Source organism: Felis catus, chromosome F2 (assembly GCF_018350175.1).
Source record: "Felis catus isolate Fca126 chromosome F2, F.catus_Fca126_mat1.0, whole genome shotgun sequence".
NCBI classification, from domain to species: Eukaryota; Metazoa; Chordata; class Mammalia; order Carnivora; family Felidae; genus Felis; species Felis catus.
This window is the reverse complement of record NC_058385.1, coordinates 43,386,211-43,402,438: the sequence shown is the minus strand read 5'-3', so window position 1 is coordinate 43,402,438 and position 16,228 is coordinate 43,386,211. Positions and strand designations below refer to the sequence as shown.

Genomic DNA, 16,228 nt, shown 5'->3' with positions numbered 1-16,228 from the left:
ATGCCAGACTGAGGAGTAGCCAGACTGAGCATTCCCAGCTTGAAGATGCCCAGAAACTCTTCTACTTTAGTGATTTAACTCAGACCTTGATACCTCCTGGCTGTTTCAGACTAAGGGTCCCCATAACTCACAGACTAAGGGTCCCCATAACTCACTCAACTTGCCACCCAGGCTAGGGGCCAGAGTAGCCTGCTCGCCCAGACAACTGATCACAGATAATCCTAAACCCCTCCTGCCCTGTACTAACAGCCTTAAAAATGGCAACACTTTTTCCAGTAGATCCTGGGACTACTGACTGGGGAAAACACCTGGTAAGGTTACACATTAAGGGGTCTGACTACTTAGTAGCTGGAAATAGACTCTGGATTCTTCTGTTGTTACCAGTTCCCTAAAGGGCAAGGGACTTGTTTGTTTGCTTTTTCAATGTTTGAAACTAGAGTTTCTCTACAGCTATTTGACTCCCTATGGTACCACCGAGATCTTGCTTTTCAATCATCCCTGTGACTACAACCCCAAAGCTGATGCATGCCCGTGTCCTGGAAGTGATTTGGGAAGGAAGAACATAAAACTAACCTTTACTGCAGCAAAGCCCTTAAGTCTGGGAGAGGTCCTGAGTTAAGACATGTATGGAAGGTTTGTTTCTCTATCACTATTCGCTTCTTCCTTCATCCCATTGATCTCCTTAAGCAAAAATAAGTCTGAAATTCTGGAATAACTTCCTTTAAGCGCTACTTTAGAATTTCAGTAGCTATTAATAGAGGAAATTTATACCAGACACCTTATCAAAACTGGTTTTTTTTTTCTTTTTGTACATTTGATGCCATATGAGTTAAACTTACATTCAATGAGTGCCATGTTGTGCCAAACACTGTGCTGGCTATTTGACGTGCTAGGCTAATCGAGTTCTCATGATAATCCTGGTAAGTTACCTATACCATTCTGTCTTTGAGGGGAAGTTCTCTAAGACTCACAGAATAAGTAACTTGCCAAACTTATTTAACCTTCAGCTAGCATAGAGTATGGATCTGCCTCTAGTACTATTTGATTTTCAAGTGTTGCAAGGAAAAATAAATACTTTTGGAAATTACTGCGGTCTAAGACTTGGTTTAGAGGTGCCTGGGTGGCTCAGTCAGTTAAACGTCTGACTCTTGATTTTGGTTCACAGTTCCTGAGTTCAAGCCCCATGTTGGGCTCTGCACTGACAGTGTGGAGCCTACTTGGGATTCTCTTTCTCTCTCTCTCTCTCTCTCTCTCTCTCTCTCTCTCTCTCTCCTCTCTCAACTCCTCCCCCACTCATGCTCTCTCTCTCTCAAATAAACAAATAGACTTAAAAATTTTTTTTAAAATAAAATAAAACCTGGTTTAACATTTATAAGGTCCTAGGTTTCAGTCCTTTCCCAGCCACTTACTAGCTGTGTGGACGTTAGGCACCTGAGCTACCTTCTACATTAGTTTCCTCACCTATAAAATGATGAAAATAAATCCAACTTTACTACATGTTGAAAGAATCAAATAACATAATCCATACATACAATAGGCACAGTAACTATTAGCTATTGGTATGATCTCAAATACTAACCTGGCTCCAGTTGGAATAAACACAACACATATATACAAGTAGTGCCCTCAGCTATTCAGAGGCTGAGTTTCCACACCATGGATCCTATTCCACCCTTCAATATGTTGTAGAACTTTTGGTTGGAAAAAATATATACAAAGATCCTGCCATTAATGAGTTTATAAGGACCATCTCTGCAGATTCAGGTTCTCTCTTTCCCCAACCATCTCTAAAAACTGACACTTGACCATGAAACCCTACTCCAAGACAACCCATCCATTTCCTTGACTCACCTGCTCTGGGTACTTGCTGCCAATGATCTCTGCTACAGTGTTGAAGGAATCAGCATCTGGATAGTTCTTTGCCCCCATCTTCAGCTGAATAACAATTCTGTTCCCACGAGAAGCCATTCTTGACATCATTTCTGCATCTTCCACTGTAATACAGGCTGTTGGGATTTTTGGCACACCATCTTGGTATTCCTGAATACCTGTGTGAGGACTTGAGAAAAAGAAGGCACCAGGTCATCTTAAAAGTAAAACCGGACCAAAAGTATTTTTTAAGTGTCTGTATTTGACATTTGATTCTCACTGATTTCCATTTGCATATGATAAATATGATGGGTGGGCAATACTGGATTATTTGCTTTTGAATATAATTTTTCCTTTTGGTAAAAAATGACTTAGAAACCTCAACTTTACAATCATCTCATTGAAAACATTACATGACATTTATTTTGATAATGTGATGATCCTTTAAAGTTGCAAGTTTCCTCAAATTCAAAAGAACATTAACAGTGCCTTCATGACCAAGAGGTGAGTGAATGCAAGTGTTCAAGGAGACCAAGAAAGCTCTCAAGTCCCTCAAGGCTGCAGACCAGAGGACCCACACATCTGGAGGAAAACTGCCCACACACATCCAGCTTTCTGGTCACTGACGGCTCTGGGCACGTTTTCTTCTCACTCATACACACAGAGACAGTAGGGCACCTTGCAGGAAAACTAGGACAATGGGACATGCTTGTGTGTCCATGAAGAAAAGTGCCGAATAAACCCTGCTCCCTGATGTTACTGCCACAAGAAGAGACAACTATTACAATTTTGGCACTAAGAAAGAAATATTGCCCCCATGGTCAAGTTTTTCCTGCTAATTTCCAGGTGCTTCTTAGATTACTAAAAACACTTGTAGTTGATGTTACTGTTCATCTATTGTTGGTTCAACCTCTATACATGCTAATTGAGTTTATCAAACTCACTTTCTAAAATTGTTCTTTCAAACTGACCCTTTCCACTCGTGAGGCACAACTCTAAACCCTCCCAAACCACAGTTCCCTCAGGACCAAGCAGGCACAGCTCCAAAGTGTGCACCACACCCTATCAGTGCATTCCCATCTTCTGGTAAAGCACAAGTTAATGGCCTCCCTTTTAAAAGTAATTTTTCTTTCCTTATTTCCATGGTTGTCTCAGGTTGTCTCAGATTTGCAGAAAAAGCCTTTCTCCTCCTCTCAGCCACAACACATTTCTCTCCTACAGAAGTGATTCCAACCTCCACATGCATAAACACAATGTTCCAGTCTTATCACTGCTTTCTTGGTGTGACTGCATTGTTGTGACAATGTCAGATGACTATTTACTTCCTTAGAGTAACTGCACAGCAAAATGATTAAGAACAGAGATTTTGGAGCAAGACCATCCAGGTTCAAACCTGGGCTATGGCACTTATTGCTAATTGACCTTGAGCAAGTTATATATATTTGTTTCAGTGGCTTCATCTATAAATAAAAGTGATAATAATAATACATCCTTAATTCATAGAGTTCTTTTGCAGATTCAGTGAATTTATACAAGTGAGTCAACTTGCCATGCATGAAACACAGCACTCAGTAAATGCTAAATATTTATTTTGTTAACTTGTCTATTACATCATCCCTGTAGAGAGAGACTGTTTAATTTCAAATCCTTAGAACCATCTTAGCACTTCCTTTATGAACATTTCTTAAATGTTGACTGAAAATGTTAGTCTTCATCAAGAGAGGCACAAAGGACTTATAAACTCAAAAATTGTAATACAGAAACCCTGAATTGAATCCCTGCTCTGGAATATGCCTAATCTACCCTAACTCCTGGTTCAAGATGGCCTATGGGGTCACATAACCTAGGTAAAATCCTGGCTCTACCATTTTCTACCCACACGACATGAAGCAACTTAGATGACCTCTCTGTTTCTGAGTTTTCACATCTGTAAAGTGGAGAATAATATTAGTATTGACTAATATTAGCACCATATTAGCACTAATATTAGCACTAATATTAGCACCATAAGATTGCTATGAGGACAAAAGATATAGTATATGTAAAGAACTTAAAACAGTGTTTGGCACATCGTAATTATCTAGTAAACATTATCTATTATTATTTCTTCAGTGTTAATTTTTCCCATTGAGTTGACAGTGACTAATGACCAAAGGTACTTGGAAACACGTAGGAAGACAATCTAAATATTTATTGTTTGGATTACCTTACATGATGTCTGGGATTCAACAAACTTTCCTGTTCTCAGACTTTCTTACTTAAGAAGTATAACACTTCACAACAGTCTTTTTTTTTTTTTAAGTTTTTATTTAAATTCCAGTTAGTTAACATGCAGTGTAATATTGGTTTTAGGTATATAATACAGTGATTCAACACTTCCATACAACACCCAGTGCTCATCACAAGTACTTTCCTTAATCCCCATCACCTATTTAACCCCTCCCTCCACCTACCTCTTCCAGTAACCATCAAACCAAAGTTTGTTCTCTAGAGTTAAGAGTCTATTTCTTGGTCCCCCCCCCCGTTTCTCTCTCTCTCTCTCTCTCTCTCTCTCTCTCTCTCTCTCTCATCCTTGCTCATTTTTGTTTAAATGATAGTTCTAAACAAATTTGTACCAGTAAGCTACAGGTAGGAGTTCTTAAAGTGGGGACAGTAAGTTAGGCATGTACCTAACATGGCTCCACTGAAGACAATAGCACTGAAAGGCATCTTCCAACTATGGTTCTGAATTCAAATATAAAAGCTTTATAATTTGTTTCTGCAATTAAGAGCGTCCCCCAGTGGTGCAGTATCCAGCACTGTAGTATAGTAGAAGTAGGCAGAATAAAGACCCAACACTTTTATTTGGAGTACTGTACCTTTGCCATCAATTGTTCTATAGGGAAATGATCAGCATTAAACAATATCTTTCTGTCTCCATTTATAACCCTGCTTGCAATTTAACAATAGCAAAGGGTATACTATAAAGGAAGCCATAAAAACTCAAAACAATTACATTTAAAAATTAATACCAATTCTTTATAAACTATTCCAAAAACTATAAGATAAGGGAACATTTTTCAACTTGTTCTACAAGGTCACTATTACTGATATCAAAACCAGATAAAGATATCAGAAGAAAAGAAAACTACAGACCAACATCTTTTCTAAATATAAATGCAAAAAAACCCACCAAAACTATCCAACAAAATGCAAGCAAACTGACACCAGCAACAAATGAAAAGGATTATACATCATGACCAAGAGAGATTTATCACAGAAATGCAAGGTTGGATTAACATCCAAAAATCAATGAATGTAATTTATCACATAATATAAAAGGACAAAAACCACATGATCACCCCAACAGATGCTGAAAAAGCATTTGACAAAATCTAACACTCCTTCATGATTAAAAAAAAAAAAAAAACAACTATAGTAGCAAGAGAGTGTGGTACTGGTATAAGGATAGGTAGATCAATAGAATAGAATTTAAAGTCCAAAAATAAACCTTTAAAAGAATGGTCAATTCATTTTCAACAAAGGTGCCAAGACAATTCAGTGGATATAGAAAAATATTTTCAGAGAAACAGTGCTGGGACCAACCAAATAACCACATGTAAGAGAATAAAGTTGTATTCACGTATCACAACATATACAAAAATTAACTAAAAAATTAATCACAGACCTAAATGTAGGAGCTAAAACTATAAAACTTCATGCCCTTGGGTAAGTAATTGTTTCTTAGATACAATACCCAAATCACAAGCAACAAAAGAAAAAAATAGATAAATTGAATTATCAGAATTGTAAACTTCTGGATTTCAAAAGATACCAGCAAAAAGAGAAAAGACAACATAAAGAATGGGAGAAAAACTTTGCAAATCATATACCTGATAAGGCACTTGTATCTAAAATATCTAAAGACCTCTTAAGATCTCAAAAATAAAATGGCTATCCAATTAAAAAATGGGTAGAATATGAATAGACATTCTTCAAGTAAAGTATACAGATTATAAGCATGTAACAAGATGCTTAATATCATTAGACAGCAGGAAAATGCAAATTAGAACCACTATGAAAAAAAACCACTATGAAATGTCACTTCATACCCACTAGGATGGCTATGATCAAAAAGATAAAAACAAGTATTGGCAAGGATGTAGAAAAATTTGAATGCTTGTACATTGCTGATGGGAATGTAAAATGGTATAGCCACTTTGAAAAACAATTTGACAGTCCCTTAAAAAGTGAAACATGTACTATTAGGTCTATATTCAAGAGAATTTATAATATATGTTCACACAAAGACTTGCACACAAACATTCATAGCAGCATTATTAATAATAGTCAAAGGTAAAAAACAGCCTTATGTCCATTAGCTCATGAACGGACAAATTGTATGTCCATACAATGGAATCTTATTCAGTAATAAAAAATTATGTTTTTATTTTTTTATTATTATTTTTTAATTTTTTTTCAATGTTTTATTTATTTTTGGGACAGAGAGAGACAGAGCATGAACGGGGGAGGGGCAGAGAGAGAGGGAGACACAGAATCGGAAACAGGCTCCAGGCTCTGAGCCATCAGCCCAGAGCCCGACGCGGGGCTCGAACTCACGGACCGTGAGATCGTGACCTGGCTGAAGTCGGATGCTCAACCAACTGCGCCACCCAGGCGCCCCTAAAAAATTATGTTTTTATACATGATACAACATGGATGAAACTTGAAAACATTATCTTAAGTGAAAGAAGTAAAAAAAAAAAAAAAGACCACATACTGTAAAATTCTACTTATATGAAGTGTCTAGAATAGGTAAATTGGTAGAGGTAAAAAGTAAAATTTAGGTTGCCTAGAGCTGGTCAGGAGAGAGGAAAATGGGCAGTGAATGCTATGGGGTTTCCTTTTGGGATGATGACAATATTCTAAAATTGGATAGTGATGGATGGTTGTATAACTTTGTGAATATAGCTTAACTGATTCAGCCAGCTTGCTGGCTATGGATCTTGTGACTTCACAGCCTCCATAATCATGTAAGCCAATTCCTCATAATAAAACTATATGTGTGTGTGTGTGTGTGTGTGTGTGTGTGTGTGTAGCCTATTGGTTCTCTTTTTCTTAAAGAAGACTGACTAAAACAGCCACAATGAGTCAAATTTCTTTTTATTTGTAACCAAATATATTCCCAACATTTGCAAGACCAAAATAAATGGTGCACTGCATATTTAAAAATTATAAATATTAATATTAAACCTTTCTTTTCAAAAATATACAGCTTCAAATCAAATATATAAATCCAAAATTAAAGTTACTGGAAGAAGCCATTATAAAGGATTCTGGGAAGATAGTGAAGTAAACCTGCCCTGTAAGAAATGCTCAAGGGAGTCCTAGAGGATGAAAGGACACTGGACAGTAACTTGAAGCCATATAAAGAAATAAAGATCTCAATAAAGAGAAATAAATGGGCAATTATAAAAGCTATTTTTAATTGTAACAACGGTTTGTAGCTTCATTTTTGTGTTTCCTAAATGATTTAAGAGACCAATACATTTAAAATAATCATTAGTTTATGTTTTGGGACACATAACATATTAAGATGTAATTTTGTGATATCAATGACCAAAAAGCATGGGGGTAGAGCTGAAAAGGAGCAGAGTTTTTAGATGTTATTGAAGTTAAGCTGGCATAAATTCAAATTAGAGTACTATAACTTTAGGATATTCAATGTAATCCCCATGGTAACCACAAAGAAATAGCTCTAGAAAATAAACAAAAGCAAATGAAAAAGAAATGTAAATATTCCACTACAAAAAATCAGCTAAACACAAAAAAAGACAGTAATGCAGCAAATGAGGGACAAAAAAAGAGCTGAAAGGCATAAAGGGAGCAAATAGCAAAATGAAAGAAATAAGACCCTGCTTAGCAATAATTACTTTAAATGTAAATAGATTAAAATCTCTAATCAAAAGACAGAGATTGGCAAATGGATTTTTTAATGATCCAACTATATGCAATCTAAAAGAGACTCACTTTACAGCTAAAGACAGAAATATTTTGAAAATGAAAGGATGAAAAAAGATATTCCATGCAAATATTAACTAAAAAACAATAGGGGTGGCTATACTGATACCAGACAAAATGGACTTTAAATCAAAAAGTTTATAAGAGACAAAGAAGAACATTATATATATTAATAAAAGTGTCTATACAGCAAGAAGATATTCACAATTATAAACATTTATGTACCTAATGATAGACCATCAATATATATGAACCAAAACTGACAGAATTGAACGTAGAAATAGATAGTTCTAGAACAACAATTTGACACTTCAATATTCAATTCTCAATAGTGGATAGAGAAACCTGTGGCACATACCTGTTCTTAAACATTCTTCTATTGGATAGTCCCTCAGCATGTACTCTCAGACTCTAGGGCTATAAAAGCAGGTCCTAAGGGAGATGGAGTTACAGAGATCTGCTCGCCTTGTACCCACCTAAAACACACTTCTGTTCACGAGTCCCCTTAATAAACTATTTCTAATCAAGCTGGACTTCTTTACTTTTTTCTTCACTTTTATGTCTCCCTCAGCCTTTAGAAGTCATTTTGTATATACCTCCTTTTCACAGAACAGCCAGACAGAAGATAAGTAAGGAAACAGAGGACTTAACACAATAAACCCACTAGATCTCACAGACCACTCTATCCAACAACAGCATACACACTCTTCTCAAGGACATGGAATATTTTCCAGGATAGACCACCTTAGGCCGCAAACTGTGTCTCTACAGATTTAAAAAGATATGTATTGGGGCACCTGGGTGGCACAGTTAAGTGTCTGACTCTTGGTTTCAGCTGAGTTCCAGCCCCACATCAGGCACTCTGCTGTCAGCACAGACCCCGCTTTGGATCCTGTGTCCAGCCCCCCTCTCTGCCCCTCCTCTGCTTGTGCTCTCTCTGTCTGTCTCAAAATAAATAAATAAACTTTAAAATAATAATAAAATAGATCAATAAAAAGATATGTTTCATGCAAAGTATCTTCCCTGGTCACAACAGAATGAAGTTAGATAAAGAAGGTAAATGAAAAGTCACAAATTTGTGGAAATTAAACTGCACACTCCTAAGCAGCCAATGGATCAAAGAAGAAATCATGAGGGAAATTATAAAATATTTAGAAATGAATGAAAACAAAACCACAACATACCAAAACATACAGAATGCAGCAAAGCACTGCTAAGAGAAGTTTATAGCAACAAATGCTTACATTAAAAAACAGGAAAGATCTCAAATCAATCAAATTTTACAACTTAAGTAACTAGAAATAGAAAAAGAAGAACAAACTAAACTCAAAGCTAGTGAAAGAAAGGAAACAAAGATTAGAGCAGAGATAAATGAAACAGAGAATAGAAAAGCAACAGAGAAAATCAATGAAGCCAAAAGTTGGTCCTTGGAAAAGATCAACAAAATTGAAAAACCTTTAGCTAGATGGACTAAAAAATAGAGAGAGAACAGTCACATTACTAAAGTCAGCAATAAAACTGGGGACATTCCTTACTGACTCCACAGAAATAAAGGATATAAGAGAGTATATGAACAATTATATGCTAACAAACTGGAAAACCTAAATGAAATGGCCAAATTTCTAGGAACATGAAACCTATCAACTCTAAATCATAAAAAAAATAGAAAATCTGAATACATCTTTAACTAGTAAGGAAACTGAATCAGTAATTAAAAATCTCCTAACAAGGAAAAGCCCTGGACATGATGGACTTTATACTCAATGGTGAAAAACTGAAAGATTTTCCTCTAAAATCAGGAACAAGGCAAGGATGCTAACTTTTGCAACTTCTATTCAACACAGTACTGAAAGTTCTTGTCAGAGAAATCATGCAAGAAAAAGAAGGCATCTAAATTAGAAAAGGAAAAATAAAATTACATGTGTTCACAGATGATGTGACCTATATGTAGAAAACAGTAAAGATTCCACACAAAAACCTGTTAGGACTAACAAGTGATTTCACCAAAGTAACAAGATACAAAGCCAACACATAAAAATCAGATGCATTTCTATACATGAACAACAAACAATCTGAAAAGGAAATTACAAAAACAATTCCATTTACAATAATATCAAAAGACTAAAATACTTAGGAATTAACCAAGAAGGTGAACGACTTATACAATGAAAACTACAAAACACTGCTGAAAGCAATTAAAGAAAATACAAATAAACAAAAACAAATACCATGTTCATGGATTAGAAGACTTATATTGTTACTACACTTGATCTTAGCCAAAAGGCCGAGAAGCGATAGAAGACTTATACTGTTAAGATGTCAATACTCCCCAAAGCACTCAACAGCTTCAATGCAATCCTTATCAAAATACCAAATATGTGCTTTGCAGAAATAGAAAAACCCATCCTGAAATCTATATGGCACCTCAATAGATCCTTAATAGCCAAAGTAATCTTGAAAGAGAAGAACAAATCTGGAAGACTCACACTTCCTAATTCCAAAACTTACTACAAAGCTACCACAAGCAAAATAGTGTTATACTTGTATAAACACAGACATATAGACCAATGGTATAGAATAGAGAGCCCAGAAACAAACCCTCAAATATATGGGGTTTTGACAGGTGCAAAGACCTTTCAATGGGGCAGACTTTTCAACAAATGGTGCTGGGAAAACTGGATATCCACATGCAAAAGCATGAAGTAGGACTCTTATTTAACATCATACAGAAAAATTAACTCAAAATGGATCAAAGATTTAAATAAAAGATCTAGAAGTATAAAACTCCTAGAAGAAAAATATAGGGCAAAAGCTTCATGACATTAGATTTGGCGTTGATTTCTTGGAAATGACATCAAAGGTAAAGGCAACAAAACAGACAAATTAGATTTCATGAATATTAGAAAATTTTGTGCATCAAAAGGCAATATCAACAGGTAAAAGGGCAACATACATAATGGAAGAAAATGCTTGCAAATCATAGCCCTGATAAGGAATTAACATTCAGAATAAATACAGAACTCCCAAAACCGAATGACAGAAACCAGACAACCCAATTCAACAGTGGAAAAGACTTCAATAGATATTTCAACAAAGAAAATATACAAGTGGTCAATAAGCCCATGAGAAGATGCTCAACATCACTAATCATTAGGGAAATGCAAATCAAAACTAATGAGATACCACCTCACACCTATTAGGAAAACAGAAAATAACAAGTGTTGGTGAGAAGGTAGAAAAATTAGAGCCCTAGTATGCTATAATGGAGAATGTAAAATGGACACACTTAGGAAAATAGTATGGTGGTTCCTTAAAAAATAAAGAATAACCATATGATCTAGCAATTCCACTTCTGGACTTATACCCAAAATAATTAAAAGCATGGTCTCAGGGATGTATTTGTACACCCATGTTCATAACAGCATTATTCACAATAGCTGAAATGTGGAAGTTACCCCAGTGTTCATCAATAGACAAATGGATTAAAAAATGTGGTATATATATGCAATGGAATATTATTCAGCCTTAAAAAAGGAAGGAAATTCTCGGGGTGCCTGGGTGGCTTGGTTGGTTAAGCATCTGACTTCGGCTCAGGTCATGATCTCACGGTCCGTGAGTTCGAGCCCCGCGTCGGGCTCTGTGCTGACAGCTCAGAGCCTGGAGCCTGTTTCAGATTCTGTGTCTCCCTCTTTCTCTGCCCCTCCCCTGTTCATGCTCTGTCTCTCTCTGTCTCAAAAATAAATAAACGTTAAAAAAAATTAAAAAAAAAAAGGAAGGAAATTCTGACATATGCTACAACATGAAACATTGAGGGCATTATGCTAAGTGAAATAAGGCAGTCACAAAAGATAAATACCATATTCCATGCTGATGGTACTGTTAAATTAGTTTAATATTTCTAGAATGTGATCTCCCAATATGTAGCAAGAACTATAAAAATTCTTACTTTGTTTCTTCTGCTTTGGAGAACAAACTCGTTGGCAGTATTATAAAATAAGAAAAAAAATTTATATTAAGATGCTCCCTGCATCTCTGTGTATAAATGTGAAAATCTAGAAACAATCCATTAGAGGTAGCAAGAAAATGAAAGACTGGCATGGAAAGTAAATGGCCAAAAGCAGTATCTGGAAACATATAGATGAAATAATGTTAAGTTAAAATAAAAGAACTGAAGACAGAATACACATGATAAAAAAAATTGAACATGAATCTGAGTGATATAAATTAAGTTAATATCCACTTGATTGAGAAACTACACTCATCCTGTTAGATTGTAATCGTGAACTGCAACATTACCAATAAACAGAATTAAATTCTTAAAAATGTATGCCACAGTCTGTAAAATAACCTGGAAGCAAAGCCTGAAGCTATCACAGTAGCATTTTGAATCCTTGACATACTAGGTCACAGGCATTTGAGCACCTGTGGCAAATTAACAGCAAAATATCTGTTGAAATTTTCTTTTCTTCCACCATCAATTACATGAAATGCTTGCAGCTGAATCCTTCTGCAGTGCTGGTCCATCAATGTGCCATCCAGGCAGAATTACAAAGCTAATATTTTCTTGATGTCAATCGTGTTTGTGTTCAAGGACTCTTCCTGTGCACCTGGTAGTGTTTTAACTGTTTATTCACATTTGCGTACATCTTCTCAGCCTCTGAGGCAATAGGTACCTTTTAGTCTTCTAATCTTCAGAAAAGTTGTATAAGCTCTCTTTCCCACAATGATATAGAGGGGCACAGAATTAATTCAGAAAACACTGCTGGCACAGATAGGAAATCAGCACTCAGTTACTTCAAAGGAAGAAAATCATGTCTACAAACAGCATCTGTGCATCATTATCAGTAAATTTGCTTAAATAATACATTTCCATAAAGTAAAAATGGATGTCCTGCCCTTTGATTTAAAATTTTCTTCCCCTTGGCCTTTTTTAAGCTTTATTTTGGTATTATTCTCCCCCCCTTATTTTTAGGCACCACAAAAAGGCTTTTACTTAAGCAGTGGAATCTTAATGCCTACAGAATTAAGGAATAGTGATATTTTTATTCCAAGGGCCCCTGAAACATAAACCTTTCCATCAAAATCACAACATACCATAGAGAGAAGTTAAACTCTCTGAGAGAGCAGTCCATGGCACATTCCCCCCCAAATTAATGATAATACCAGCCAGCACTTACTGAGCATACACTACAGGGCTGGTCATGTTCCGGGTGTTTGACATGCATTAATTCATTTACCAGTCACTACAACCCTATGAAGTAAGCACTCAAGGCCCCCACCTTAGAGTTAAGGAAATTGAAGTACAGAGAGGATAAGCCATGGTCTCATGGCTAGAGGCTGACAAAGCCAGAATTGAACTCTGGCAGTCTGGCTTCAGTCTGTCTTCTTAACTCATATAGAATTTATATTATATTGCCACTTACCACTCTAATAAAAATAATAACGATTTTGATGATATTGGTAGTGGTAATGTTGATGATTACTGTCAACAGAAATAAAGACATTACTATCTATTGAATATTTAGGACGTACTGAGCTAAGCAACTTCATACATTACCTTATTTAATCTGCAAACCAATTCTGAGATAGGTGCCCATATACCCATTTCTGAAGGGAACTGACAAATGCAGAGTTCATGAATGGCTCAAGTGCTCTGGGCAAGGAAGAGTGAATGTTGAGACTAAGATTTTCTTTCCAGATTCAAGGAAACCTATTCAAGCCACATAGAACCTCTTAATATTTATATTCCTTCTAATGGCCAGACTGAGAAAATGATATATTGTGATGGAAAGCACTGCACTGTGCCTGACAGATAACTTGTGGCTTATAAATGGTACTTAAGATCATCACCACCCATATTTACATATGCTTCTATACTGAAGTATCACAGAGCATTGTATCTATATATTTTAATCTATTACTCATCCTTTACCTATCCTAGACCACCAACTCTATGAAAACAAAGACATTATATTTTTCTTTTGCTTTTATGTACCCAGTGTTATAGCACAATTTTTAGTCCAGAATATGTGCTCAGAACACACTGAGTTTTATAACCTATGGCCTCTGACATCAACTTTCTCCCATCATACTATTATCTTCAGGAACTTTATTTCTAGTTTTTTCCAAACTTTACTATTTCTTGATCATGTATTATGTATCAGAATCACATGGAGGTTTTGATAAAGCACAGATCATTGTGTCTAACATCCAGAATTTCTGATTCAGGAGTTGCAGAGTGGGCCAAGTAATATGCATTTCTAACAAATTCCCAGGTGATGCAGATGTTGTTGGTCCCAGTGTTAGAGAGTTCAAGCCTTCACCAGAAGAGTTTATTCAAAAGTAGGTGCTTGCCAATGGAAAAAGTGTATTCTAGACAGATTATTCATTGCTAGAGACCTATGACAAATATATAACAGGTATGTACTATCTGTAAGGCATGAATACAGGTTCTGTGAAAGAATCACCCCTGCTCTCAAGGAAGCGAGATTATTTGGGATGATAGTCTTCTCATGAAGAGTTGACTACAGAGTTATGGACTTAATGAATATAGTAACAGACCTACCCAAATCCACATAACAAAAGGAGTGTTAGCTCTCCAAAGCTATCACTGCAGGAGGCTGCACAGTTATTGCAGTAATTGCCCATTGCTCTAAATATTTTTGGAACTTTTCCCTCTAAAATTGCCTTCAGAACATTTTGGCAGCCTTCCAAATGGTCAAAATGGAGGTAAAATTAGGTACTTTAAAATTAGAATTGATTTTTGGAGACAGCCAAAATATGAACAAAAGAACAAATGATGTAGAGTCCAAAACCAAGATACAAAAGACTAAAATAACTTTTTAAAAATTTATTTATTTAAATTCAAGTTAAATAAATATGTAAGTAAACATACAGTGTAGTATTGATTTCAGGGGTAGAACCCAGTGATTCATCACTTACATACAACAGCCAGTGCTCATCCCAACAAGTGCCCTCCTTATGCCCATCACCCATTTAGCCCATCCCTCGACCCACCTCCCTACCTCCTTTCCAGCAACCCTCAGTTTATTGTCTGTACTTAAGAGTCTCTTATGGTTTGCCTCCCTCTGTTTTTATCTTGGTTTTCCTTCCTTTCTCCTATGTCTGGCTGCTTTGTTTCTTAGATTCCACATAGGAGTGAAATCGTATATTTGTCTCTCTGACTTACTTATTTCACTTAGCATAATACACCCTAATTCCATACATGTTGTTGCAAATGGCAAGATTTCATTCATTTTGATCACCGAGTAATATTCCATTGTATGTAGGTACCACATCTTCTTTATCAATTCACATTTGGGCTCTTTCCATAATGTGGCTATTGTTGATAGCACTACTACGAACACTGGGGTGCATGTGCCCTTTTGAAACACCACACTAGTATCCTTTGAGTAAATACCTAGTTGTGCAATTGCTGGGTCATAGGGTAATTCTATTTATAATTTTTTGAGGAACCTCTATATTGTTCTCCAGAGTGGTTGCACCAGTTTCCATTCCCACCAACAGGGCAAAAGGGTTCCCATTTCTTTGCATCCTCACCAACATCTGTTGTTTCCTGAGTTGCTAATTTTAGCCATTCTGACAGGTGTGAGGTGGTATCTCATTTTGGTTTTGATTTGTATTTCTCTGATGATGAGTAATGTTACCATCTTTTCATGTGTCTGTTAGCCATCTGGATGTCTTCTTTAGTAAAGTATCTATTCATGTCTTCTGCACATTTCTTCACTGGATTATTATTATTTGGGGGGTGGTGAGTTTGATAACCTCTTTATAGACTTTGGATAATAACCCGTTATTAAATATGTTATTTGCAAATATCTTCTCTCATTCCGTTGGCTGCTTTTTAGTTTTGTTGATTGTTTCCTTCACTGTATAGAAGCTTTTTTTCTTGATGAGATCCCAAGAGTTCATTTTTGCTTTTATTTCCCTTGCCTTGGGAGACATGTCTAGTAAGAAATTGCTGTGGCCAAGGTCAAAGAGGTTACTGCCTGTTTTCTCCTCTAGGATTTTGATGGTTTCCTGTTTCATATTTAGGTCTTTCATCCATTTTGAATTTATTTTTGTGTATGGTGTAAGAAAGTGGTCTAGTTTCATTCTTCATGTCACTGCCCAGTTTTCCCAGCACCATTTGCTGAAGAGACTGTCTTTTTTCCACTGGATACTCTTTCCTGCTTTGTTGAAAACTAGTTGGCTGGGAAATGACTGTTAAATGTGTAGCTTTATCAATTGGCTTTAAAGACAATCTCAAAAAAGAAGTATCAGAGATGTTTACATCAATGACACCTGTGTTAGAATATGTGTTTAGACTTAGAAGGTACTTGCACAGTAATGTTGATTA

General features: G+C 36.0%; 1 protein-coding gene and 1 pseudogene across 8 annotated transcripts in view; both read right to left on the bottom strand.

Moving 5' to 3' along the window:
* CPQ (carboxypeptidase Q) overlaps positions 1–16,228 on the bottom strand; it is a 429,842-nt gene that overhangs the window by 303,497 nt on the left and 110,117 nt on the right. For all 8 annotated transcript variants that reach the window (XM_045050098.1, XM_019822921.3, XM_019822922.3 and 5 more), the window contains exon 4: positions 1,852–2,059. In XM_045050098.1, coding sequence (XP_044906033.1) covers positions 1,852–2,059 — 208 coding nt within the window. The remainder of the gene's footprint in view (positions 1–1,851; positions 2,060–16,228) is intronic.
* Positions 10,069–10,165, bottom strand: LOC111558618 (annotated as a pseudogene).